General features: G+C 34.8%; 1 protein-coding gene across 1 annotated transcript in view; it reads left to right on the top strand.

The window, feature by feature from the left end:
• Window positions 1–26,061, top strand: part of LOC150095302 (A disintegrin and metalloproteinase with thrombospondin motifs like) — a 74,506-nt gene extending 48,445 nt beyond the window's left edge. Inside the window, exons 4-15 of the mRNA XM_090410640.1 lie at window positions 101–193; window positions 333–437; window positions 525–582; window positions 1,587–1,762; window positions 2,103–2,174; window positions 2,806–3,013; window positions 3,090–3,216; window positions 3,338–3,502; window positions 7,310–7,436; window positions 7,770–7,874; window positions 11,610–11,856; window positions 26,024–26,061. Of these exons, the coding sequence (XP_090266766.1) occupies window positions 101–193; window positions 333–437; window positions 525–582; window positions 1,587–1,762; window positions 2,103–2,174; window positions 2,806–3,013; window positions 3,090–3,216; window positions 3,338–3,502; window positions 7,310–7,436; window positions 7,770–7,874; window positions 11,610–11,856; window positions 26,024–26,061 (1,521 nt within the window). The remainder of the gene's footprint in view (window positions 1–100; window positions 194–332; window positions 438–524; window positions 583–1,586; window positions 1,763–2,102; window positions 2,175–2,805; window positions 3,014–3,089; window positions 3,217–3,337; window positions 3,503–7,309; window positions 7,437–7,769; window positions 7,875–11,609; window positions 11,857–26,023) is intronic.
• Window positions 26,062–27,358: the final 1,297 nt, after the last annotated feature.

Here is a 27,358-nt window from a genome sequence, read left to right as displayed (position 1 = left end):
TAGTTTTACTTTTGTATATTATTTTAGAAGAAAATTATTAACTAATGTAGTGTGAAAATCACAATATACACAAGTAATCGATAATACTTTTTTAAACTAGGAAAATGACACTGAACTTGGAACTAGTTACCATGATGAACAACAGATGGCAGCACTGTTAGTAAGAACCGGCGGCGACGGACAGTTAGAAATGGTAATTGTTGTTATTATTATAAGTTGAATTGTTAACGATTGCGCTTTTTATATAATTAGTTATGTACACAATTTGCAACTAAAACTGATTCTTTCAATGACAATCAAAGTGAAACTTTTGAGGCAATTTTTCTTTCTAGGATGGAACCATAGGAAACGACCTAGTCATCAGACCCTTGCCTGCGGGTCTTACAGCTGTTGATGATGAATACGTGGATGACGAAATGTTCCTAGATGAAGACGAAGCTGAAGAATTACGAAGGAATGTGACGTTAAAAGCCATCTCTAAACCAAAACCTTTTAGGAAAAATAACAAATTAAAAGTAAAGAAGGGGGCGCACATCATTTATAAAAGAAAGCAGAGTCTTCCTGATGGTCATACGGATTATTGTGAGTTCATGAATATATTTATGAATAAAATATATTCAAGATATTTTTATCTATTTAAAGTGCAATTAATTCAACAAAAAATATTCATGTTTTTTACATAAAATGATTGAACTTAAATTATGTGTTTTTAATTCCAAAAAGAAAGAACTAACAATAGTTAATGACGTAATTCTGCGGTTCTAAATGACGCCCTCTATGTGCACAGTAAAGAACTTGGTTGGCTTTAACGGTCTAGTACTGTCTCTCCTATTTTTGCGAGTATGAATGTATAGCAGCTATTTTAGATTTTAGGTTGGAAGAAATGTTGCAGAACAGAAAATTATAGTTTTTTAAAGAGATTTGCAACATTTCTTTCAACCTAAAATCTAAAATAGCTGCTATACATTCATACTCGAAAAATTTTTGTCAAGTAATTCATGGATTGACAACATTAAAGAAAGCACCCACTTAAACTCCATAAAAAGACGGAAAGAAATGGCAAAAATTCATCTTTGAGGAACTCAAAGACGCTGAACAATTCGGAATGCAACGAAAATTATCACTTATTGCAATAACTATCCGAGAAAATAATCTCTTCCATCCACAATCTTTCCAAAATGGCCAAGGCAATAATGAACACTTACGTTGAGGGCATAGAGAATCGAAAATTCATTTATTTCTCAATTTATTTCGCCTGATCATAAATCACATGGTTCTATAGAACCATTTTCGAAATGCACGAAAAAAGAATTCGTTTTCGGATATTTATAATTAGTTCATGCATTTAACTCGCTGTTGATCAGAAAAATCTATTTTTCTGGACTTGAAGACGTCAATAGAATCCTTGAAATCAAAATGAAATTATTAAAATACACGAATATCCTGTCAGATGTTATGGCAAGTTTACCAACCTGGCTCTGCACATAAAATGTACTTTTATTGGTCATTAAAAAACGTAACTATGTATTTTCCCATTCTTTTTGTTTTTTTTTTTAAATAAAATGTTTTATTTATTTATTGCACAGTAACCATGGAACCCGCAACGCAAACGAATAATTCTCACATCAAGCATAGAAGCAAAAGACAAGCTCCAGACACAGTCTGGCCAGAAGTGCTTTTAGTAGTCGATTATGACTCGTATCTTTTCCACGGAGGAAACAGTCGAGATGTGAAGAGATATTTTGTTAGCTTTTTTAACGGGGTAAGTTTAAAAAAATTTCATTCATTTCAAATAATTATTTGTAACAGCTACAGTATTAGCCATATTATCCAGTATTCAATATATATTACTAAATTATCTAATCTCGGATAAAAAAAAAATTATCGAAAGATTTCATCAAGAATAATTATTTGGTGAGATACTAATAAATAGCATCCAAAGTAACTCCTGGCAACAGAAATAACAACACAAAATTTATTCCTTCCATTGTTGTTAGCTGATAGGCGCTGTATTGTATGTTTATGCTTCTAAATCGATGTTGACTGGCGATTTTTGGGCTATTTTTTTTCTAATATTGGTGTTTTTATTCCCTTCATTATAGGTTGACCTGCGGTACAAGCTACTCAGTCATCCGAGGGTGAGAATTAGTTTAGCGGGCATGATTGTGGCTAAGGTAATAAATAGACTATATTTATTATTACTATTACTCATCATCAATGAGCTTCCATTCTTCTAATATTGGTCGTGTCAAAAACCTGTTCTTACTTCCTTGTTCATTACATTCATACTCAACTTCAAGAAAAAGAAATTATGTCGTATAATATAAAAAAATAATTCGCTGAAGCATAGCCCATACAAAGCACACACTTCTTTTCCCTGTGTATTTTACAAGTTCGTGTTAATATCCCTATGTAAACCATTTTAACTTTCTTGAGATCAATCACAGCATTAAATATTTTCCCGGAAGCACAATTTTTTCACAAATCTGCAAACATCTCCACAATGAGAAAATAAGACATACCCAGTTATAGGAAGTAGACGAAGCAGTTTTAATCCTATCTAACTTTTGGAACTTCTGAAGGGTAGTCAGACTTCACCTTTACCCAATTAGAGACAGTGGGCCCAAGATTATCATTAATATACTAAATAATTGGTATATTCCACAATCATGAGCAAATGAGAATTATTTTGGCTTATTTTGCTCATCACGGTCAATTATAAAATCAAGTTTCATTTAGTATACATGCAAATAATTTTTAATTAGTGGCACAAGATTGTCATCACTCCTGTTCCATTATTTACAGGACAGAGACGCTACTCCATATTTGGAACGAAATCGCCTTCGACAACCAAATGCCGATGCAGTAGACGCAGCCGGGGCCCTTACAGATATGGGAAAATATTTATATCGAGAACATCGACTGCCAACCTACGATCTTGCTGTAGTCATTACCAAACTAGACATGTGTCGTCGAAGGTTCCAAGGAGGGCGCTGCAATCGCGGTACTGCAGGTGAGCCATGTTTCATTTGATACAGTCTTTCGCGTACAATTTGTTTACTCAGTTACGACGGCGTTTTATTTTCCAGGATTTGCATATGTCGGTGGAGCATGCGTAGTAAACAAAAGGCTGGAAAAGGTGAACAGTGTTGCCATTATCGAAGACAGTGGAGGATTCAGTGGAATTATAGTAGCAGCTCACGAAATTGGCCATCTGTGAGTTCAAACGTTTCCCCATCTCTTCACTTTTTATAGCAAATAAACCCATCAGTTGACTATTTCCATTTCAAAGCACTTTTAAGTTCCTTTTTAATAATGATAATTTTCTTGTTTGCAGACTTGGGTGTGTTCATGATGGTTCTCCACCTCCCAGCTATCTTGGAGGTCCAGGTGCTACGCATTGTCCTTGGGAAGATGGTTTCATCATGAGCGACCTCCGCCATACAGAGAGAGGATTTCGTTGGTCGTCTTGTAGCATTGAGCAGTTCAAACACTTCCTGAAGTGGGTTATCAATAGTTTATAACTCTTAATAGTTTACTGAGGCAATCTAATTAGAATTCCTGTTAATCACAATTATATAAGACGATGATTGTCACACTATAATACAAACTCGCAACCGCCAGGTTCGTTAGGATCGCCCGTAGCGTTAAAATCTGACACGCGATCCTCATAATTGATGCCTTTAAATCATTGTACTCAAGATCAAAACATTCAGTAAAATAAACGACATAATTTATTAGTTAACTTACAATTAGCAAACTTCCATTTAGTAAACAATTATGCTGAAGTTTCAGCAGAAGTACTGTTGCTATAGAAACTTGACGTCACATCCTCTCCATCGAAGTTTGCATATAAACAATATGCTGACGTTTCAGCAGAATTACTGTTGCTATAGAAACTTGACGTCACATCCTTTCCACATCGACAACAAATGAAGTTCTTTTATTAAGAGATGAACATTTCTTTTTATTCGCGTGTGTGTGTTCAACTTACGAACTGATGATAATACTGCAATGAACTGAATTTTATCAATGACTCGTGATTACTAATCAGGATGAAAAACAGTTACGTAGTTTATATTCCAAGAACCTATTAGTATATGAGTTTCTTCTTACGAGATCCACAGGAAGAATAAAAAGAGAAAACAGCTTCGAATTTCAAGTCAAACTAAAATGTACAGCTTTCATTAGTGGGTTAAAGTTTTGTTAGAGAACTTTTTATCCAAAATAGCTATATATATAAGAAGTTGATAACGATATATAGACGCAAATTGATTTCTTCAAGATATTATTCTACTCGATTTAAACTTAAAATGCTTCCTCACAATGGTTCACAGCAGAATGAATTCACAATGTTAATTCGCAGTTTTTTTATATAAATATAAATTTCTTGAGTTTTTATTTAGACCGTAACAATTCTTGATATTTTGTTATCTTCAAAATAATCGCCATATGATTGACTTGTCCATTATCTTAAAAATTCACGCTCTTAAATTTAATAACTGCCTCGTGATTTTCATCTCCATCTACTGTTCTGCTATGTTTGTTGTGGCAAAGGAGTCAATTTAATTTCTAAAGAAGTCGCATTGCAGTGTGTGTTCCAAGTATTTTATCTAATCGTATAGAATATTTCTAGAAACAATTCACCTTAATGTTTTGCAATGTCTACTTGTATTTGTGTCACTTTATTGTTTCGGACATAGTTTGAAAATCCTGCATATTTCTAGAGTTCCATTTTTCCCTTTCGAAAACCAATCGATCATCAGAAATGATCATATGTATGATTAGTCTTGACAGTGTAGGTGTGGTGACCACCCACAGAACCCTTGAGAGAGACTGGACAAACTAGCTGTAATCAATCGTTGATTATCTATCTCTCTATGACAAATGCTCAACTGCCCAACCCAGACAACTGTATGGGTATATTTACAGGCAAGGATACGCCTCTGTCTTTATAGTGATATCATTGTTCGATGTTAATAACAACTGTAACGGTCCACCCTGAGCTTACTCCTTACTTTCCGCAGTGCACTAAAGCACTATTCCTTCGAAAAAAGAAAGGGGGAGCTGAATATTTAAAAGGGCTTTCAGACTAGCAAGCTATGCTCTGCCCGATGTTAATTAGGAGTAGACGAATGTATTATTTGTACATTAAGCCCACTTCCATCCACCCTTTCCGAATTTTGGATTTTTAACTAAGCACGTCAAGGTTTTTATGTATTTTATACTCTACAAGTACACAGCTTGTACGATCTTGATAGATTGGGGAATTTTGCACTGTGCTAATATGAACGAAATAAAGTACATTTAAAAATTAAATTCAAATATATTTATAGTACATTTCACAAAAATAGCGGGGAGAATGAATAAATTGAATTAGAGCACTGGTGCGGTTAGTAAATTTAGATCTAATACAAAAAAAAAAAAATGCGATAAGGAACAAACAGTCGAAGTGAATGATAAAACATGGATTTTCATTCTGTTATTTTGGCCAGAATTCGATTTCAAAAGATCTAAATCGATTTGTTACATACCTTTATTATTTTTTAAATTAGAGGTATAAAATGGCTGGGACACTTCCGCCAAGCTCAGGAAGCGTCCCAAGTTCTACGATATGACTGTATTGACTCAACTGCATCTTCACTGCTCTCTAAACTTCATTTTACACGATGGGATGCTCTCTGTTTTACAAACTTCATGTATTAATAAACATAAGTATTCGTTGATGGAAGTTTTTGTTCCTGCAGTGAAAAATTAATTTGTTTGTTGTTTCTTCGGTAATTACACCGAGCCATTTTCGCTGTTATAATTCGGAGATGTCTAATCGGAGAAATGGAGAAAAGAACTAAAAGTTCTACGATTTACTAATGACATTGTTCTTTTGGGAAACTCTGCACAAGAACTTCAACAAATGATCAATGAATTTAAAAGAGAAAGTAAAAAAAGTAAATATAAACAGACAACAAAAATAATAATATAATAAATCCATCACCAAAAAGCCAATACAAATGGGGACACCAGGAAATGTATATAGTAGCCTCCTATGTTCACCTAAGACAAAAGATCACAGTAGAAGAGATTGATTTACATCTAATTCATGTTAGTTGGATAGTCTATACAAAGGAAACATCCTGATCTGCCTGAAAAGAAAAATATTCAACAGTTTTATACTTCTGGTCATGATATGGAAGTGAAACGTGGACACAAAAAATTATCAACAAGTTGAGTATTACGTAGAGGAAAATGAAAAGATCATAACTCGGTATTATCATTCTAGATAGAAAGCCGAATACTTGGGTCAAAGTTCAGACTAGGGTGAGAGACATCATAACAGCCATTAAAAGATCCAAATGGCAATGGGTAGGTCATATTGCAAGTAACTCTCAATGGACAAAGTTAATATCCTTGAGATGGAAGGAGTGCTACAAGAAGACCATTTAGACGGTGTGAGGATGAAATGAAAGAAATAGCTGAAACTCACTGGCAGAGAAAAGTTTAAAGAAGGATTGAATGAAGTACTTTGGGAGAAGGCCTTACCTTAAAAGAATTGGTGGAAATAAATGACACCAAATGGATATGTGTAGTTTACTTAATAAAATGAGGCATTTTTGTTATCAGTATTAATGGTAAAAGAATTAAATGCACATCACGTAAATTCCATGGATTTCATCTGATCATTAATTGATTAGAACTACTGTCACTTTTCTTGATAGAGCACGAAAACTATTTTTGAAAGAACAGTGAGCTGAAAAAAGTCGTTTATTTTATTGTAGCCTTTAACATCTCATTTTAAATACCAGGACTTTACAAAAACGCTATTTAGGGTAAATGTTTCAAAGCAACATGCTACATTGAACTGATTGCATTATCTCGGGCAAGGCTAGGTCACTCAACTAGTTCAAAATAAGAACTTTATTTTTAAGGGGTCAATGACTAAAGAACTTTTTTAAAATTTAAAGGCCAAATGACTCAAAAAATTTTTTAAAATATGCTGATCACTCGCATGGTTTCTTTTGCTCGACGATATCGTCCAGTAGAAGCCAAGATCACAATAGGAAATGATTGGTGCAGATTTTATTTATTTTTGAAATCATAAAGTCGAATGCATTTATGAAAAGTCTTCTGATCGAGGATTTGTATAAAAAAAATCGATTTCTAATGTTATTTAGAGGAGTTTGACGATGGTAATCACCACTTTAACCATCTTAACTGTACCTTAATTCGATCGCTAATTCAACTTTAAAACTCAGAGGTTGTTTTTTGTTCAAAACACTGACCTCCTGTAATGAATGCTTTTTTTTTTTTTTAGTGGGGAAACAGCCTCTTGCCTCTACAATTTCCCTCATGAAAATGACCTTCTTGTCCGGATACTACCAGGAACTTTACTGACCCTGGACGAACAGTGCAAAAGGGATAGAGGGACAACTGCCTGTTTCGTAAGTGTATATTCTATGTAGCAATAATCCCATTGAAGGTCGCGCTTGTCATGAAATATATCACACACATTAAACAAAGCACTTACACAATATAATTTTATTAGTGATTATTGTTACTGTCGAAGGTAACCCTAATGAGGTGCTCTTAGCTGTGTTGAATTATACTGTGCAGTGGTTCTGCCTGACACTCGATTATAAAAAAAAAAAATAATAACCGGAATTATACAATTAATTTACTTGTCCAGATGCTAACTTTTAAGAGTACTTATTAAAAGTTGTTATAGGTATATCACATGTTAATTATCTGATGCTTTTGTATCATTATGCATGCAGAAAGATGCAAGAGTTTGTGCACAGCTCTTTTGCTTCGATACGTCATCTGGATATTGTGTGTCCTACCGCCCAGCCGCCGAGGGTTCGTCTTGCGGAGATGGTCAGGTGCGTAAAATGTCGAGTTCTTGGACCGAGTTAAATGCAACTCAGTGATATAGCATAACAATTTTAAGTTGCATGAATAAATCGTATTTTTTTCCCTTTTATTTCACTTATCTTGTTTTATTAGACCTATCTTTACAACAAAATAATTGTAGAATGATTTGCTGTATCCTGAATATCAGGAAAACATGAAAAATTATACCTAATTGATTTTCTAAAAATAGATACGTTTTTGGACATTTTTGTGTTAATAACTTTCACTTCGTTCTTTTAATGTTATTATATTAGACGAGTTGTCTGAGGCTAGAGCTATCTAATTTGGCATTTTTATTCATTATTGACAATTCCACAGAGAAGAAACCCCTTTATATCGACTGGCTTTCTCGGAGGTTGGTTGGTGTTTGTTCTGGCTGGTGGATAAATCCGATTCAGTGAGCGAAACCTTGCAACCCGCAAAAGAACCATTAACTTGCCTTCGGCTAAAATGCATAAAATATTCCCTTCTTTTTGGACAGGATTCAAACTCATTTCATAAATAGCATCCACAAGCTAGTACAGAAATATAGAAGTATATATCTAAAAGATATGCCCTAATTTTGTGTTTCAGTAGATAGTATTATTTCACATAAATTCTCTTTGGAATGATCACAATATTCCTCACCTTGAACCTCAGCAGATGTTTGGCTATGGCAAGTTACAGTGAAGGCAGTCTAAAAAGCATGTCATTGTCTATAAGGTGTCTTGTACTGGATTATATAAATGCGGCTTTGCTGTACTATGAAGTCATATTCTCAAATGCGCCAGTTATTTTCTCTCTCGATTACCACCCACTAGCAGTTGGGGATGATGATTTGGAACTTCCCCTAAAAACCAAAGTTTTCAATCCATTTGAGGACTCCAATAAGCAGGATGGTTTCATCCAAAGCGACGAAAACGTCCACTTTAAAGGCATTCACATATCATAGTGGAATTCGAATCTATAGGCCAGTGGTGGTCAACCTTTTTACTACGCGAGCTACTTTTCTATAAAAAGTTATTCGGCGATCTACTCTCTTATATAGATCACATTCCCCCAACCTAATATCTGATTACGCACAAATAAACAACTAAAAACTTTATTTGTGTATTTAAAATTTTATTTATTTTAATACAACAACAAAATATATTGGAATAAAATATTTATTTCTCCATTTTGGAAAACTAAAGTTAGAAAAAACAACAGATTGATTACAAATTCACAAGTTACATGAAATGCTAGTTGATTAAAAAAAAAAAAAGTTAATGTGAAATTTGGCATTGTTTGGACCTCGCAATACTTTCATAGTCAAGTTGATATGAAGAAGTGGCCAATCTCAGACAATCATCAAAATGATCATTTGTAATTTGGTTTCTTAATTGATTTTTTATGACGGTCATATTTGAAAAAGCAGATTCTGACAAGTATGTCGATCCGAAACACGACAGAATTTTTCGCGCAATATCAGTTAATATTGCGCGAAATTTTTCATGTGCATAAATCCAAATGACTTCATTGTTTATTGATTTTAAACGTAAACTATTCTGAATGTTTATTATCTCAAGTTCTACTTCTGCTTGGTTTATATCAAACAGTAATTTTATTTGAAATTTCTGTGATGTTCACGTTTTCTTGAAATGGATTATTGATAAAAGACACAATCATTCCAGTTTTATTAAAATCTTTAAATCTTGAATTTATTTCTTCCTCAACTAATTCTATTTCACGAATAAATTCTTTTAAATCACAGCGAAGCATTTCTTGATTTTGTTCAAAAACTTTTAATAAACATGGGAGATGTCTAAATTCGCGGTCATTTATGTTTTTCTTTAATAAAAGTAAGTATTGTTGGAAAGTTTTTATTGAACTTAACATTTCAATTAAATTTTTATCTCTACCTTGTAACTCGAAATTCAAATTGCTTAATTTCGTACAGAAATCTACTAAAAAGGATAAGTGTAACGACCATCTTTTATCACTCAATTGTGGATAAATATCTCCTTTTTCACCAAGAAAAATTTTATATCGTTAATTAATACAAGAAATCTTTCTAAAAATTGACTTCTGCTGAGCCAGCGAACATTATTGTACAACAGAAGTTCCCTATCATCATCTGCCTGTAATTTAAATAACCGCCGTTGCAGGGCTTTTCCTCGAACAGAATTTACAATTTTAAATGTAATATTCAAAACATCTTTTGTGTTTAGCCTTTTACTACAGTACTTGTTGGTGAATAATACAGTGGTACGTTAAAAAATCTGGATATTTGTCATCGTTTTGACATAATGAAATGAAGCCTGATTTATTACCTATCATTGCAGGAGAACCATCAGTAGTAATAGACACAAGTTTAAAAAGCGGAAGTTTGTGTTGTTTCAGAAATTCATCAAATGCCGAAAAAATGTCTTCTCCCCCTAGTCCTTCCCAATAATGGTATAATTTTCAAAAGTTCTTCTTTACTTGAATAATCTTGAAATACCATTAACTGAACAATATCAGTGAAGTCGTTTGATTCATCAAATTGTAATGAAAATGCAACACACTGGCGAATATCTGACATTAACTTGGCCTGGAAACTTTTCTCTGGCAATTGGAACTCTTCCTTTCGGCAATTTGAAACCTTGTCTGCGGCCTAGAAGTAGTCTCTCTAGCGACGTCTCGAACCGAGAAGCTCCTTTCTGGAAGCGGGAAACTCCTCTCTCAAGCAACGTGGATCCGGGCAGTCTCTCTGACGACGACTCAGGACCGGGTGGCCTCCTCTCTGACAACAATTCTGGAACCGGGATCCCTTCTGCTTGCTTCAGTCCCTTTTTATTAGGCCTCCTCTGAGACCTCGCATGAAGTTTGGCAACTTCCAAAGAATCGGCATGAGTCTTTCATCTTAAGTTTCAAGTTCGGCTCACCTTTTGTTCTCATCCGCTTTCTTTTGATTGTAAGTTGTCGACCATCGGAAAGTTGTTTGAACTCTTTCTGACTGACTTCGGAGATATTTACACTTAAAGCCGCAAGCCTTTCTCATACATAAAGTTTCAATAACACTTTCTAATGCCGCCATGTACAGCCTCGGCGACAAAAAACATTGCCTTTGTTTTTAATACTCTAACATATTCTTATTAAAGCAGTATATACAGTTAGCTTCAAAAGAGTTATTTATAAAAACATCTAATACAAACTATACCGAGACAAACAGTTTATTTTTTTACAATATTCACATGGGACTTAACCTAAGTAAAAAATCGATGTAATGTGCTTTGGAATGTTTAAACTCGAGTGTAGCTCGAGTTTAAAAACTCGAGCTACACTCGAGTTTTTACACTTTACTTATAATCGTATTCACTCGGCTCGCTGTTTGACTTCCACTGATCCAAATTAATTCATTTACTCGGACTTATAAGAAAATTACTGATTTGACAATTTTAACGAAAAATAAATTAACAATAGCAATACTCTTAAAGCGAATTAAAAATAATACAAAATAATGATAAATAAAATGTTTTCAGTTTTAATTAAATTTGTAAGTAAGGAGGAATACACAAGAGATCGACCAAAAATCGCTTCGCAATCGACGGGTTGAACATCCCTGCTATAGACTATCGGTTGTTAAAACGAAGATGTTACCCACTCAACCTACTAGACCGGCAGGATGTTCGATTCTAGAATTAATTATTATTATTAAAGAATTCGATAATAATGTGCATCCCAATATAGTGTTTATCTTTCAGGTTTGCCGCAATGGTCGATGCTTAGCAGAAATTGAAAACATTATTCCTGATTATACTCACGTCACCGAAACTTTTGCCGATCCTCCAGAGGCGGAGGAACGTATGGACCATTCCAGTGAGGCACCTCCAACAAGATCAACAACCGCACCATCTAGACGATCAAGACAACGTCGACCATCCCATTCTCGCAGACAAAACAGAAAAGGTAGAGATACAGAACCAAAAAGTGCAAAGAGTGACACTAGTGGTGAGTCGCATGCAAATTATTCAATCCACTCATAACTCTATAGATATCGCACACAAATATTTTAAAAACGTATATTAGAATTACTTTTCTATAATGCGTAATTGGAGGTACAGATGATACAAAAACTCACGTAAAAACAATTTAAATGTGAATCCACTCTACGAAAGTTACCAAACTTATAAATTAATACTGTGGGTGGGTTAAGGGTTAGATAATCCTAAACGTCTTCCTAGAGACCAAACATGAAACTTTTTCAAGCCACATCAGGTCTTTGATAAGAAGGCTAATGGTTTTGCAGCCGCAAAGAAATTCAATGACCTTGGATATCCACGACCGTAGTGGAACTTGACCCTCCACCCCCAACTGTGTTGAATTATACTGTGCAACTATTTTTGGATGGAGAGAGTTCAAAACTTACTTCCATTTTAAAGTGACAAACGCTTGGAAAGAAGTTTTATATGAACGAATTAAATTCCACTAACACATTGAATAAATGCACAATCAACTAGGAAAGATAATATTGTGCACGTATAGATGAGTACTCATCTTGTCTCAGTGCACTTATGATGTACACTTCCTGCTTCGATCTAATTGCGAGTAATACAATTAGATATTAATGCATAAACTGATCAGCACGTGCCATTGTTTGTTTGCCAGCCTTGGTTGGCTGAGATGGTGAGCCTATCCTTCCTCTAACCAACAGCCTGCGGGTTTGAATCCCAGCATGGATCTAAATGATTATCTTTAGGAGATAGATGAATTCCATCGCTGTGGCACAAGTTCTATATTTGGGAGTCATAAAGAAAACGTAAATAAATGTTATCTGAACTTTAAAAATTAATTACACTGATCCGTAATAAGGACAAAATCTCTCTAAATGCCTTCAGAGTTTTATTTATACAGGAGTCATATTTTTATGCTACTCCCATTCGCAAAAGGTTGTCAACTTAGAGAACATTAGTACCGTGGGTTCAGGCTAGGGAAAGTTTTCTATTTTTATTATTTTTTTTTTGTATTTTTTATATAAATACAACACCGACTAGCATCAATTTATAGCACGCTGTTATATTTTGCATTCAAAGATAATTTCTAGTGATTTTTAGATGCATTCCAAAGAGAACAACAGTTATTAGCTTTATCATATAAATGGGCTGATTTTCATGACTGCTTTGGTTTGAATTAATAACACCAGCTCAACGAAGGCTGAAGCCAGTGTATCATGTCTGTTAATGCAAATTTCATCTGGATGAGAAAAAAAAAATAAAAGCTGTCGTTCCCTTGTGAGACACTGAACGCTATTGTTTGCAGTAAAAACACAATTGTGGAGTTATTAATTCCTTAAATTGAAATGCAAATTATCAGTAGAGGAAGTAGTAGTGCATATACAGTGATACAAATACATCCCTTCCATAGCCTCTGCAGTCTCAAAAAAAAAAAAAAAAAAAAAAGGGGGGTTCTCTTCTGTTGAAAACACTACTTGTACAACTCCCAACATTATATAAGTCCACCTAGCCTTAGAATAATATCAGGGATTTGGAGTGATTCCCTAAGAATGATTGGCATTAGCCAATACAATATTTAATAGATGACACTCTCTCACTGCTTTCTCCTGGAGGTACTGTTTTGATATCATGCCTCTTCTTTACGTATTTTCATGTTCATTGAACTGACCGTTCTTTAGCTTTCTTCTGGTCTTATAAAAATATGAGTAACCACCCATCAGCATTCCATACAGCTCAGCTTTAATCTTCTCTTTCATTCCACCCACCTCTGTTTCTTTGGACATATTTTCATCCTACCAGTTTCTACCAACAGATTCTTTCTTTTGCTCTGATTAGTTGTCCGCACAGAGAAGAACTTTGTTATAGATTTTGCAACATTGAAATGTGGGAGTTCACATGGGCAAAAAAAAAAAAAAAAAAAAAAAAAAAAAACACCAAGAAAATAATGATGCAGAAATTACACATTAAAATATATGAGGAACGAAATAACCTTCTAAAAAATTTAGATTTTACAATTTAAAGATAAATTAATTACCCAATATGATTTATATTTTGAACAGACTAGCATCAAAAAATTTAAGTTCCTTTGTGAAAGAAATTAAAACATAAAATGATGAAAATAAACCATTTACAAAGGGAATGTCTTCACTATTGATTTCTTGTAATACCAGAAAAACTTCAACAAATCACTTTTTTGTTTTTGTAATTGAAATTAAAAACGTCATTAAAAAAAGGTAAGCAAAGGATAAATTAACTTTTTATCCTTTGCCCACCCTCCATAAAATGAAAAATTCCATCAACTGAAATCCTGTATGACCCTTTCAGAAGTTTGTAAGTCTCAATCATATCACTCCTCTTTCTTCTGTTTTCTAGTGTCTGCAGCTTACAAATTCTCAATCTGTCTTCATAATCAGTATTCCACAATCCTGATATCATTTTAATACTCTCCTTTGCACTCTTTCCACTGTATCAGAATCAAAATAAGAAGACATGAGTGTGACACAAGCAGAATAGAAATGAATATCATACTGAAAAGAACAGTACGTAAGGGTTTTAAAAAGAATTAAAGTTGAGCAGCTTTTAAATGTAAACTGAAGACTGAACTATACAAATATTATTCAAAAAAAAAAAAGTTCAAAATCAAGAACCAAACCTTGGAGTCTGTGGCAAACTTTGAAGAAAACAGATTAATTCAGCTAGGGAGGCATCTGGTAAACTGCTACAAGGACAGAAAAAATAGAACACTATGGATGGTGGATACAAAAAATTGAAGCAGTTCTGGAAAACAAAGCAAAGCATACCGAAAGTTCCTAGCAATAGTAAGGCCAATAAGACAAAATATACAGTTGGTTGTTGCTATAGGCCAGGAAGTTCCACAGATGATCTGGAAGACATACATCACCAAATTAGTACAGGTCGAGTGATTATTTTGGGGGACTTCCACTATGAAGATATAGACTGGAAGGAAAAAAAGATCACGTGGCATGAAGGGAATAGATTTATACACCTGCTGAGAGATAATTACTTAGGGCAGCAGAAGAGTATTGGACCTGATCATAGAATAAGAAGAGCTATCCATAACCAAGGTGACCATGCAGTCTAGACTTGGGAGACTGTAAAACATGAGAAATATTCTATCAAGAAGAGGTATTTGTGGAACTACAAGACAGACGATTATGACATGCTTAGGAAAAAAACTTAAATCTGTACAGTGAACATAAAACACCGCAGGGTAAGGATGTTAGTAGTGCATGGGATATATTAAGGGTCATCTAGAGGAAGCAGTATTAAATTGTATACCTAGGTAAGGAGGGTTAGATGGATGAGTAATATCATTAAGCATGAGCTGTAGAAGAAAATGCTGTGGAAAGTATATAAAGAGAAAACTCATGAACAGCACAAGGCTCAGGCAAGAAAGGCAAAATCAGATTATAAGAAGAATCTAGCCGAGCAGGTCAAAGGAAATCCCAGAGAGTTCTTTCATTATGTGGCAAGTAAGAGGAAGAATGACTATGGAAGATTAACCTTAATGAGTGATGATGGCACAAGGATACAGAAGTAGTTGAATTACTGAGTGACCACTTTGCAAGGATATATCATCCTAGTGAGGTTGCTGCTTTAATCTATGTGACACACTAATGTGGGAACAGAGGTGGATGAATTGGAGATTCTTAGGATCTCAATGCAACAGCTGTGGGATATGGCAAGAATGAGCAAGGAAACTGGCAATGCCTCTGACTAAGCTCTTTAATTTAAGTCTTAGCTCTGGTAGAGTTCCAAGTTAGCGAAAAGAGGGCAAAATAATTCCTTTGCCTGAGGGAGGTTCTACGAATAGCAAATTAAAGACCAATCAGTATCTCAGTCGTGGTAGTAAAAGTACTAGAAACATTGGTTAAAAAAAGAGAATTCAAGAATGGGTGAATATAAATATGATACTGTATGAGGATGAACATGGCTTTGCGAAGGGTCGGTCATGCCTTAGCAATTTACTAATTTTTTATAGAGTAACAGCTGAGTTGGATAAAGGAAATGGCTACATGATGATTTTGCAAAGGTATTTGACAGAATACCACATGGAATTCTGTTATACAAATTAGAACATATGGGGATGGATATGACACTGATTAAGTGGATAAAAGGGTGGTATATGGAGGGGCAGAATCAAGATGAAAACAGGGACTAGTGGTGTGACATAAGGTTCAGTGTTGGGACCATTGCTGTTAATTTGTACATAAATGATATAGGAAATAACCTGAGAGGAAATATTTAGTTGTTTGATGATGATTAGAATAGTTAATTGAGGCGATGTGGAAAGCTTGCAGGATAATTTGAATAGGCTTTCAGTATGTGCACTTGTGCACATACTGAAGGTAATGTTTGTCAGTTTAATGTCGAGACGTGTAAAGTTATGCATTTTGGGATAAATAGATTATAAGCCGTGTATCACATTTATGGCACTGTACCCCAGGAATTAGATGAAGCTAGAGATTTAGGGGTGGTAGACAGAGAGTTAAAGTTAAGAGGACATATTGCTAAGGTAGCCCATAAGATTACTTGGCTATTAAAGAACACGTTAACAAGTAGAGATAGGAAGTTATTCCTCTTTATAAAGCATTGATACACTCATGTCTGGATTACTGTGCTCAAGTCTGGTCCCCCTGGGTTTCTTGAGGATTCAGAGGCGAGTGACCTGTGGATGTTCATTATGAAGATAGATTGAAGGTGTGTGGATTGCAGAAGTTGGTTGATAGGAGAAAAAGAGAGGATATGATAGAAACATTTTAGTTGATTAAAGGGTTTATAGGAAGATGCAGGGGAAATTTCAGCACTTGGCTAGAGGGAACAGAACAAGGAGTCATCTCTGGGAGTTGAATAAAGGTGTGGTTAGTAGTGGTGTGAGGACTAGATTTTTTTTTTCTTGGAAAGTTGTGAATGAGTGGAATGGGTTATCAATTGCAGTCAGTTGTGAGTGTTTTGTCTGTTAATGGATTAAAGGAGAGGTATGATAAATTGTGTGGATAGTTTTGGTCTTCTGTGATGAGTCTTCGGACTCCATGGAGGTGCCAGTATAATATAATAATAATAAATCAGCAGATGCCCTAAAAGAATACAGAGAAAAATGTAAGAAAGTTATATTTAAAAGCAGCTAAACAAGTCTTGGGAGACTTTGGTAAGAATATAGAAGATAAATATCAGAAAGGTTGCAAAATGGTCTGGAGATTATTGAAAAAAAAAAACTTAGAAATTGATTAGAGAAAGTACTATCAAAGATGATAAAGGTGACATGAAAACTGAATAATAAGGATGTCCTAGATCTATGTGGAGTAATTAATGTGAAAGACTTATATGAAACAAGCAGTGACAGAATAGTTCTAGAAAATTTTCAAGAAAAATGCAAACAGGATTACATGTCAAAACTTGAGGTAGGAAAAAAAATGACATCAAAAACTTGAAATGTGAAAAGGCCACTGGAGTACATGATATTTGACTAGATATGCTCAAATATGGAGTTATAAAAAGTTTTGCAGTGGCCACATTGCATAATTCAGAGTGCTTGATTAGAAGCTTAAATTTCCAGTTGATTGCAATAGAGCTCTCAGAGTACCCCATCTTTTTTTTTTTTTTTTAAGGAAATAAAGCTGAATGTGAGAATTACACAAGAATTTCTCTGAGTTTTACAGGTAAGATTTTTTGCAAGCGTACTTGAAAAGAAGCTCAGAAAAATTGTGAAGAGAAACTTGGAGAAGAACAAACTAGGTTCAGACCAAACAGAGGTTGTCAGGATCAGATTTTTCACTTCAAGACAAATAGTCCTAAATGCGAGGCAGTCTCAAGTCGAGTGATGTGGGCAAATATCAGAAGCGGAACAGGACAATGAGACTTATTTGAGCCTACCTATTGTCCCACAGAAGGTTCTTCTAAGGTAGAAGTGGAGGAATTTTTTGAGGCTTTAGAAAAAGCAACTGACACAATGAAAAAGGAAATGCTGGTCCTTGTTGGGCATCTAAATAGCAGAGTAGGAAATGATTATCAGACATATAAAAATATTTTGGAAAAAAGAGCAAAGCTAATAATAATGGCAAATACCTGTTGGATTTTTGCTAAGGACATGGACTGGTAATTACTAACACCATGTTCCAACATAAAAATGTGCACAAATTCACATGGAGAGAAGTGGCAAGGAATAAGAAAAGTCTCATTGACTATGTTATTGTTGATAGTGATGTTTTCTCCCTGATGCAGGACACTAGAGTGTACGTACAGAGGATTTGAAATTTGGAAGCGATCACTATTTAGTCTTGAGCACGATAAAATTGAATTCCATTTTGAAAAGAAAAACATGTAAGAAAGCTTTAAAGCGAATAAAAGCTGAGCAGCTCTCGGATATGCACTGTAGATGAAAATACACAAAGATTATTGAAGAAAAAATGAAAGAGTTTAAGAACAGGAACCAAACCTTGGAGATTCAGTGGAAAGCCTTGAAGAAAACCCTGATTGATTCAGCCAGAGAGGCATGTGGTGTCTGCAAGGATAGGAAAATCAGAACTCCATGGTGGACACAGGAAGTTAAAGTGGTAGTGAAGGAAAAGAAGAAAGCATATCAAAAGTTCCTGGCAAATAAGTCAGTTTGTGCTCTTAGAGAATACAGAGACAAATGTAAGAAAGCTAAACACTATGTAAAACTAGCTAAACAAAAGTCATGGGAAGACTCTGGTAAGAACATAGAAAATAAATATCAAGAAGGTGGCAAGATATTCTGGAGGTTGTTGAAGAAGCGCAGAAACAGATTAAAGAGTGTTGTAAAAGGAATTAGAGATGATAAAGGTGACATGAAAACTGGAGAAAAAGATATCCTTAAAATATGGAGTAATTACTTCGGAATATTGCTAAATGAAAGAAGCAGCGATAACACAGTGGTAAAAAACGCACAACAGGGATATAGTCAGGAATACATATCCATGCTTGAAGTAGAAAAAGCCATCAAAGACTTGAAATGTGGAAAGGCGCCAGGACTAGATGATATTCAACCAGTGGCTGCACTGCATAGTTCAGAAGGTCTGGACAGAGGAACGAATTCCCAATGATTGGAGTAGAGCTCTCAAAAGTACCCATATATAAAAAGGGAAATAAAACTGAATGTGAGAATTTCAGAAGTATTTCCCTACTGAGTATTCCTGGTAAGATTTATGCAAGTATACTTGAGAAATGGTTAAGAAGAATTGTGAAAGAAAAGCTTGGTCAAGAACAAGCTGGATTCAGACCAAATAGAGGTTGTCAGGATCAGATCTTCACTTTACAACAAATAGTTGAGAAATCATGGGAATATAACAAAGATCTATATTTAAGTTTTGTAGTTCTTGAAAAGGCATATGACAAGGAGAGAAGCTATTCAAAATGCTACAGTTATATGGTGTCAATGGGGCATTATATACCAATTTAGTCTTTATTTGAGTTGTGAACAGGAAGATGGTTTAATGTTAAATCTGGTGTCAGACAAGGATGTACATTGTTCATTCTGTTATTTATCTGTGATCCATATTATCTATATGGATCACATTATGAAGGAAAGTGGTATTAAACGGGATATCAAAATTGGAGATGTTAATCTCAGCTCTTTGTTTTATGTGAACGATGTTATACTTCTAAATAAATCCACTACAAGTCTGTAAGATTCCCTGACTAAATTGAATAACTGTTGTAATAGATATGGTATTGAAGGTCAGCAATAAAAAGACAAAGACAATGAAAATAGGCAGAATCACTGAAAATGTCTACTGCGTTGCGAATGGAGAACCTGTGGAACAAGTAAAAACAATTCAGCTACTTAGGCATGATTTTTAGTGAAGATGGTAAATTAAATATGGAAATAGACAACAAAATCAACAAAGCTGGTATGGTAGGATGTCAATTGAATGAATTCATATGGAATAAGAGAGAAATTAGTCGCTAGAAATTAGAACACTAAATTAGCTGTATACAAGACAGTGTTCAAACCAGTTTTAACTTATGGATCTGAGAGCTGGGTCAGAAGTAAAACACTTGACCAAAGACTAGAGACCACAGATATGAGAGTCCTGAGAAAGATTATAGGCGTGAACAGATGGCATCAATGGCAATATCATATTAAAAATGACGATATTAGGAAAAAAACACGACATTGTCAGTATCCAGGAATGCGTTAGCAGAGCTAATCTGAGGTGGTATGGTCACTTAAACAGAATGGAACAGGAAAGATTAGCAAAACAAGTGTTCTCTGCCAGGTTGGCAGGAAAATGACCCAGAGAAAGACCAAGATATAAGTGGATTGACACAGTAAAAAGTGCCTTAGACGATAGAAATATAAGGTCTGATAATATTGACAAATAACAGACTGATTTGGAGGAAAATTGTAGATAGGAAGTTAGTAATGATGTAAATTTTTCATGTATTACTATCATATCCTATACACCCCTTGATGGTACATGGCAGGAATTTGATGATGACAAATAGTTGAGAAATCATGGAAATGTAACAAGAATCTGTACTTATGTTATGTAGATCTGGAAAAAGCATGCAGCAAGGTGCACAGAGATATTCAAAACACTACAATTATATGGAGTAAATGGAACATTACATGGAGCAATAGGTTCATAGTCTATATTTAAGTTGTAAGTCAGCAGTTAGAATTGGAGGGAAAACAGAAAGATGGTTTGAAGTAAAATCAAGTGTAAGACAATGATGCACATTATTTTCACTCTTATTCATCATCTGTGTGGATCAAATTATTGAATAGCAGCAGTATTTTGCATGCAAATAAGCAATAAAAATACAAACTATGAAAATAGACAGGAACATAGAAAACTTCAGCTGCATTCCCAACAGAGAACTTATGGAAAAAAATAAAATCTTTCAGATATTTAGATGCAGTTTTTAGTGAATATGCAAAGCTGGTATTGGGCAGCCATTAAAGAAATTTGTCAAAACAGTAAAACTTCAAACCAGTTTTAAATTATGGATCTTGAGAGTTGGGTTAGGAGTAAAGCACTTGATCAAAGATTAGAGATCACACACAGGAGTTGTGAGAAAACTTAGAGAACTGAACAGAGTTTATTAGTGATACGCATATTAAAAACGAAGACATTAGGAAGGAACTTGACATTATTAGCATTCAAAGATTAGCAGAGTTAAGGTGGTATGACCACTTAAATATAATGGGTCAGGAAAGGTTAGCAAAATAGGTATTTGATGCCAAGATGGGAAAGAGACTAAGAGAAAGACCAAGGTCTAGATGGTTGATTTAGTCAGAGTGTTAGAGGACCAAGATGCTAAACACAACAAAATTTGAGTACTGACATATTAATAGACTAATGTGGAGAGAAATTTTTGATAGGAGATTAATAATGTAAACTTAATTATGTAGTGGTGTCATCAGGGTCTGTATGTATGCTTCTTGAAGAGTACATGTCAGGAAACTGATAATGATGGTATTCGAGGTACTCCCCCCCCCCCACACACACAAAGTATTTCACATATACATTAATAGGATTATCCATAGCAGATAAATCAGGAGGAAAATTCTGAATTAGTTCTGAGGTTTCTTTTAAGGTGACATTAGTGAAGAGTAAAAAGGCAATATGAAAATTGTCAATATCTTTGAGGATGTTTTAGCAACAAGTTTGAAGTGCATAGTTCTTAATGGTGGGGAGTGGAACAGAGAATGGCCAGTAATAAGTGTTTGGACTATTTGATCATACTCACTTGGTGACTGAGGCAAAATATTAGCTTAATAATTAAATAAAATGTTATTTCCTTAAAAGCATAATAATCAGTGTCTAAGTATTACACCAAGATACAAATAATCCAAAAGTTGAAGTCAATTGATCCTGCTGTCCAGCTCAGTCAGTTTTTACTATGCTGAATAAATACTGCTAAGATTTTTCAAAAAAAAAATTATATGATGACAAAGATTGTACAAATTTCATACTTTACAGACAAAGAGATCTACTTTAACATGGGCATCTAGAACCACTTTCTAACAACGGTGGTCTACCAAACAAAGCACGAGATTTTTTTAATGTGGAATTGTGTCAGTCTATATTTCTTTAAAGATGATGGAAATCAAGCAGTGTGAATGGTACATTATACATCACTAACAAATACTCAGATTCCTGAAGGAATTACTAGACCAAGATCAAACTTAAAAAAAAAAAAAAAAAAAAAAAAAAAAAAAAAAAAAAAAAAGCCACAACACTGGAAGTGAAATAGCAGCCTTGTTTTTCAGGCATCTTCATAGAATCACTCATGAGGGAAGGGAAACTTATATTTACATTATTCACACAATACTGACCTTAGTTTTCCTGCAACTCAATCATCAAGAAGGCACTTACAACCATGTCAGGCAACCCATCCACCACCTATATACAAAAAATCTAGTCTTGTCAGTGAGGGATCATGGATGACCCTGTGTTATTTCACTTCCTGCCATGTATTAAATAAAAGTCTTATCAATTTCCTATATAAAAAAGAAACTTTAATTTACGTTTCTTCATATCCCCTGTTTTCCTAGTCTCAGTAACCTACAAAAGCTCAATCTGTCCTCATAGGGAGCATTCCATAAACTTGTCACAGCCTTTTTCACCTGTCTCTAGATCCCTGTTCTCCACCTCCTTATCCCCAAGAAATCCAGGTATGGCATTATTAAAGAGGAATAATAACCGTCCTACAATGACTTTTCAGTATTTTTTCAATATCCAAGTAATGTGATGGGCTTATCCACTTTTGCACTGTGCCCTCTAAATGTGAACTCCCAGTTCACAATCATCCCTAAATCCCTGGCTCCATCAATTTCTGTAGTCCACTACTTATGCAGCTTGTAATCTTCTTCACACAGTGCATGACCTTACACTTTCACATTAAATCGACAGTCTATTTAAGTTCATTCTGCAGGATTTCTAATACTTTCTTTGACTATTACTCTTTTGGTTTTGTTTCAGCAGCAAAGATTTCCTCTTAAATAATTTTCAATATCACTGATGTACAAATTAAATAAACAGCATAGCCCAAGTACAGAGTCCTGAAGAACAACACTATATCAGTAATCATATAATGACTGTCTGATACTGCTTTCTTCAAACACCTTTCTCCTCCAGAGTTTTATATACCATGGCACTGCTGTAAGCTGGCTCTTCAGTTTGTCATAATTATCCGCTTTGTAATGATGGAAATATATATTCCATACCCTTTCTTTCCTGAAAATTCCAAATCTGGCAGTCTCCCAGATCACTCTTCCCAAGCTGGAGTTACCACCTTGGTTACTGCCAGGTTCTCTGATTCCATCAGCAGATTCTGTGTTTCCAAACCTGGAATCCTGCCCATTGTGTGCTGTCTCGGGTAATTATTAGTGCCTGTATAAATTATATTTTTTTTTATTATCATGTAGAAATCTCTCCAAACTATGATTTCTATATGCTAGTTACATCCTGGATGACAAAAAAGCAGAATTGTGTTTAGTGAGAAGTAAGGCTTATCTAATTTCCATTTGTTGCAAAACATTCTCTTAAAATTGTTACATTTAATACACACTACTTGGAAAGAAGTCAAAGGACATCCCAAGGTGCATCATGCCGTGTAGCCAATATAAATTGGAGAAATTTGATGCTCCCAAGACAATGCAACCGTGTCTGGGTAAAATAGCTGTGAGAATGGAACTGAAGGAGTTTGAAAGAGGCATTGTGATAGGATGCATATTGCATCCTATCACAATGCCTATCACCCAATTAGCCGAACAGATAGGAGGCCTATCTGTTTGGCAAATTGGGTCATCCCAGGTCAACAATCAGTGATACCATACTGAAATTGGAGTACAGGGCATCAGCTGCAAGTGTACCTGCAGTGTACGATCACTAAATGTGACTGTAGATTGCTATGAAGGATAATATGTAAAAACTGCCATTCGTCAGCTGGCATGTTGAATGCAGAGTTCTGGGCATCAACTCAACACGAATCTGCACCAAAAACATTCAGAACCACATTACCCAAACCAACATGTAGTGTCATCTTCAATGCTGCAAAGAGGATGTATGGTAGGACATGGAAAGGTGAATGCCTGGTGAATTTTTCTTACCAGAGTGCATAACCTCATCTATGAAATTCAGAGGCAGCAGTGTGATGGTACGGTCCTGTTTTTCCTGGTTTGGCCTCAGACCTGTGTTTATGGTGCCTTTGTCAAACTTATAGCTATCTCGTTAAACCTTTCTTCTTAACCTTTATTATACATCTGACTTATGGCCGCAAATAATAAAGCTCACGTGTGCAAAACTTACAGAACAAAGAAATCTCTTTGTCTGACCTACTGGTGTTTATTCTCAACTGAATTTGGAAAATTTATTTAATTTCTAGCTGCACCACCAAATTAGTGGGTGGGAGGTGAATCTCCCTCCAAAGAATAACACACAGTAAACCACACGGAACCTTTCTCTCTTAATTCTAAGTAAATCTATCAACTTAAATTTCCTGTTATGCAGTCGTGACAATATCTATTTTTAAGGCTCACACAGATTCGAGTTTAATGAGTAGTGCATTGGATTAGAAATCAGGCAAGTTATTTAAACAAGAAAACAATTTATTTAACATCGATGAAATGTACAATGGGTCAATTTTAAGTACTAAGTAAATTAGCATCTATGCTTCAACTCGCAACTAATGACTACATTTACAATTTAGTTCCTTATCATATTCAATTCTAGTAAGACCACGTGTCTATAATTTTCTCTCATTAAACTTGGTTATACTCAGATTAATCTTACATAACATTCTGCAGGCTTAGGCAATAGCTATAACATAAAATACATGATGTTTCACTTTAAATTTTTAACCATACCTTCTCTCACATATAACAAAATATCTCAAGTATCACTATAAAACAAGTCCCTTAAATAAATCACCGTCACAATCTTCTTATTTCTAGCTAAACAATGAAAAGATCTTACTTGCACAGAAGTCTGTACCTCTCTGAATGATCCTTGAAATCGTCTTCTGTTCCCGTTTGACTTTAGCATTGAACTGGGGTACCTTTTTCTAGGGCTTGTGAGATGAGATCCTTCTTAATTAGCAGCGGACATCAGGAACTTGGCAGCATGGAAACTCGGCATCTAAATTCTTCTAAAACAGCTTATCTCAGTCGCATTGGTCCCTCGGCAATTTTCTATCTGAAATACAGGTCTCTGGTGGCGATTACAAATTATCTCCGATGATGTTAGCAAAACTCCGCTGCCGTAGCATACATTGTAACTTCAGGTCGGAACCCCACGTGACCTCGAAACTCCTCGCTGACCCGAGAACGGGAACGCACACCAGATCAACTCGAACTCTTACTCCAAGAAAAAGGCAAGACCCCCGTTTCAACATAGTGAACTGCTATTTATACGGTCCCGATGACCTTCGTTTTTGCTTACGTCATCGTACTGTAATTTTCTGCACTTGACACTCACGTTTATCAGTGTAATTAGATGTGAGACCCCCATGTAATATCGCGCTGCATATGCACAGTAGCCTCAGGTCATGACTTAATCTCCTTAATCCTGTCTGGAATTTTTTTGTTCATATGGCATACTTAGACACAATACGATCTCCTTTGTTCTTACACAAAACTATTGATAATACATTATTCATAATTAAAAAAAAAACAAAATTTCTATTACAATTACACCAAGTTTATTCATTGATATACAAGTATTTTAGCAGGATTTAGTATACTTGTAAAATCTGAATAAAAGGTATTATATTATATTACTAAAATCCCTTTCATTCAAGATTTAACAAAATGAACGTCACCACACTTCATTGGCCTCGACAGAGCCCTGATCTCAATCCTATTAAACACCTGTGGGATGAACTGAAGCATCAGGTAAGATCAAGGGATAACTGTCCAGGACCTCATTAAGTGCCTACAGAAAAGAATGGTCCAAAATTCCCATTGATCGCTATCGTACATTTGTAGAAAATATGTCCTGTAGGATTGCTATAGTCATCGCAGTAAAAAAGAGGTCCTACATTTTATTAAGATGGGCACAATAGCCATGGTGCCCACCTTAATAAGATGTAGGACAACTCACACTATGGTGTCCATTGACTTCTTTCCATGCAGTGTATATAGTTTAAAAATTGATAAAATATGTATTCTACAGGTTGGACATCCTGTAGATTTGTTGAAGTTTATAAGTAACATCATAACAGAAGTTTACTAAAAAGGTTTTCTAGTCACAACTTGACAAAATCTGAGCATTTGTTAATGTAAAAAATTGAAGTCTTTCACTTCTGACATTCTTGAATCAGTCTTTTATGTAATATCTAAATTACAGAGGAGACAGAAAATATTATTACAAGTCAGCAAGGGGTCCTAATTATGTGAGATGAAGTGATGTGAAGAGTGTTTTAATTTCCTGAACTTTCAGTCTAAGGAAAATAATGTGAACACGACTTGAGCATATTTGACACTATTCCCAAAGTGGTTTAGTGATGATAAAACAGCAGTTTCTGGGATTCGTACTCTGGCATCATTGCTGCTAAATTTGACAGTTTGAACAAGAGCAGCTAATTTTTTTTATAACAAGGCAAGAAGTTTCAACAGCTTCCACAAATAAACGTCAGAAATTCTTCTTCCTAAAAACAAGCACAGCCTGTTTATTGGATAGCAAGCATGTTAACCACTTGGCCAACAAGGAATGAAATAGATTTTGTTTATAACATTTCTGATATGCATCCCACACAATCTATTAGGATTGAAGAACCTATAAATAATGCAGTGGTTCCAAAGTGATAAGTGACAGCTTTACTAATTATGATGCAAATATAAGACAAATTACTTACTGAGTTACTAACTGATAATATATGATAAAGTTTTTCACTTTATTCTAACATATATAAAAGGTTTTCTCATCCCAATACCAATTTTTATATCTCTAACACTTATCTTAAAAACAAACAAACAAACAAATATATAATATTTATTTCCATAGCTGAAGAAATCAATCCAGTGGTAAATGGAAGACATCTATTATGAATGCAAACAAGATAGAAAAAAAATATTCTTTTGAAGATGGCTGAAATGGAATGAGAACAAATGAACAGCAGAGTTCACTGCAGGGTTCCAATCCAAGAGTGTGCAATGTTTGTTTCTGTTCCAGTGCTGTGGTAATTTCCCATGGATGATGAAATATTACTACCAAGAAATATGCCATCTCTTGCTTCTTCTTCCTCTTCTTAACTAGTTTTCTAAACTGCCAAATGGTGACTGTTTAGTAAGTATCTGTGATTATACCAGAAATATTGCTCTGCTCTGTTAGAAGCATATTTCAGTGCCTTCTGTTAAACTTAATCATATAAGCCATTGTGAAACAGCTTAAACAGAATAAGAGTACGCCGCCCCGTTTCCCCTGTGTAAAGTACTTTCCCATTTTCAGAACTTATAATTCTGTAAAGTAACTCTCACACAGCAATCACTAAATATGTTAACTGTGAAG

The sequence above is a fragment of the Typopeltis vanoorti genome, chromosome 20 (assembly GCF_054136105.1).
Source record: "Typopeltis vanoorti isolate ZY-2024b chromosome 20, IOZ_Tvanoo_1.0, whole genome shotgun sequence".
In the NCBI taxonomy this organism is placed as follows: domain Eukaryota; kingdom Metazoa; phylum Arthropoda; class Arachnida; order Uropygi; family Thelyphonidae; genus Typopeltis; species Typopeltis vanoorti.
Note: the sequence above shows the minus strand (reverse complement) of the source record. Positions and strands in the feature narration are given on the sequence as shown.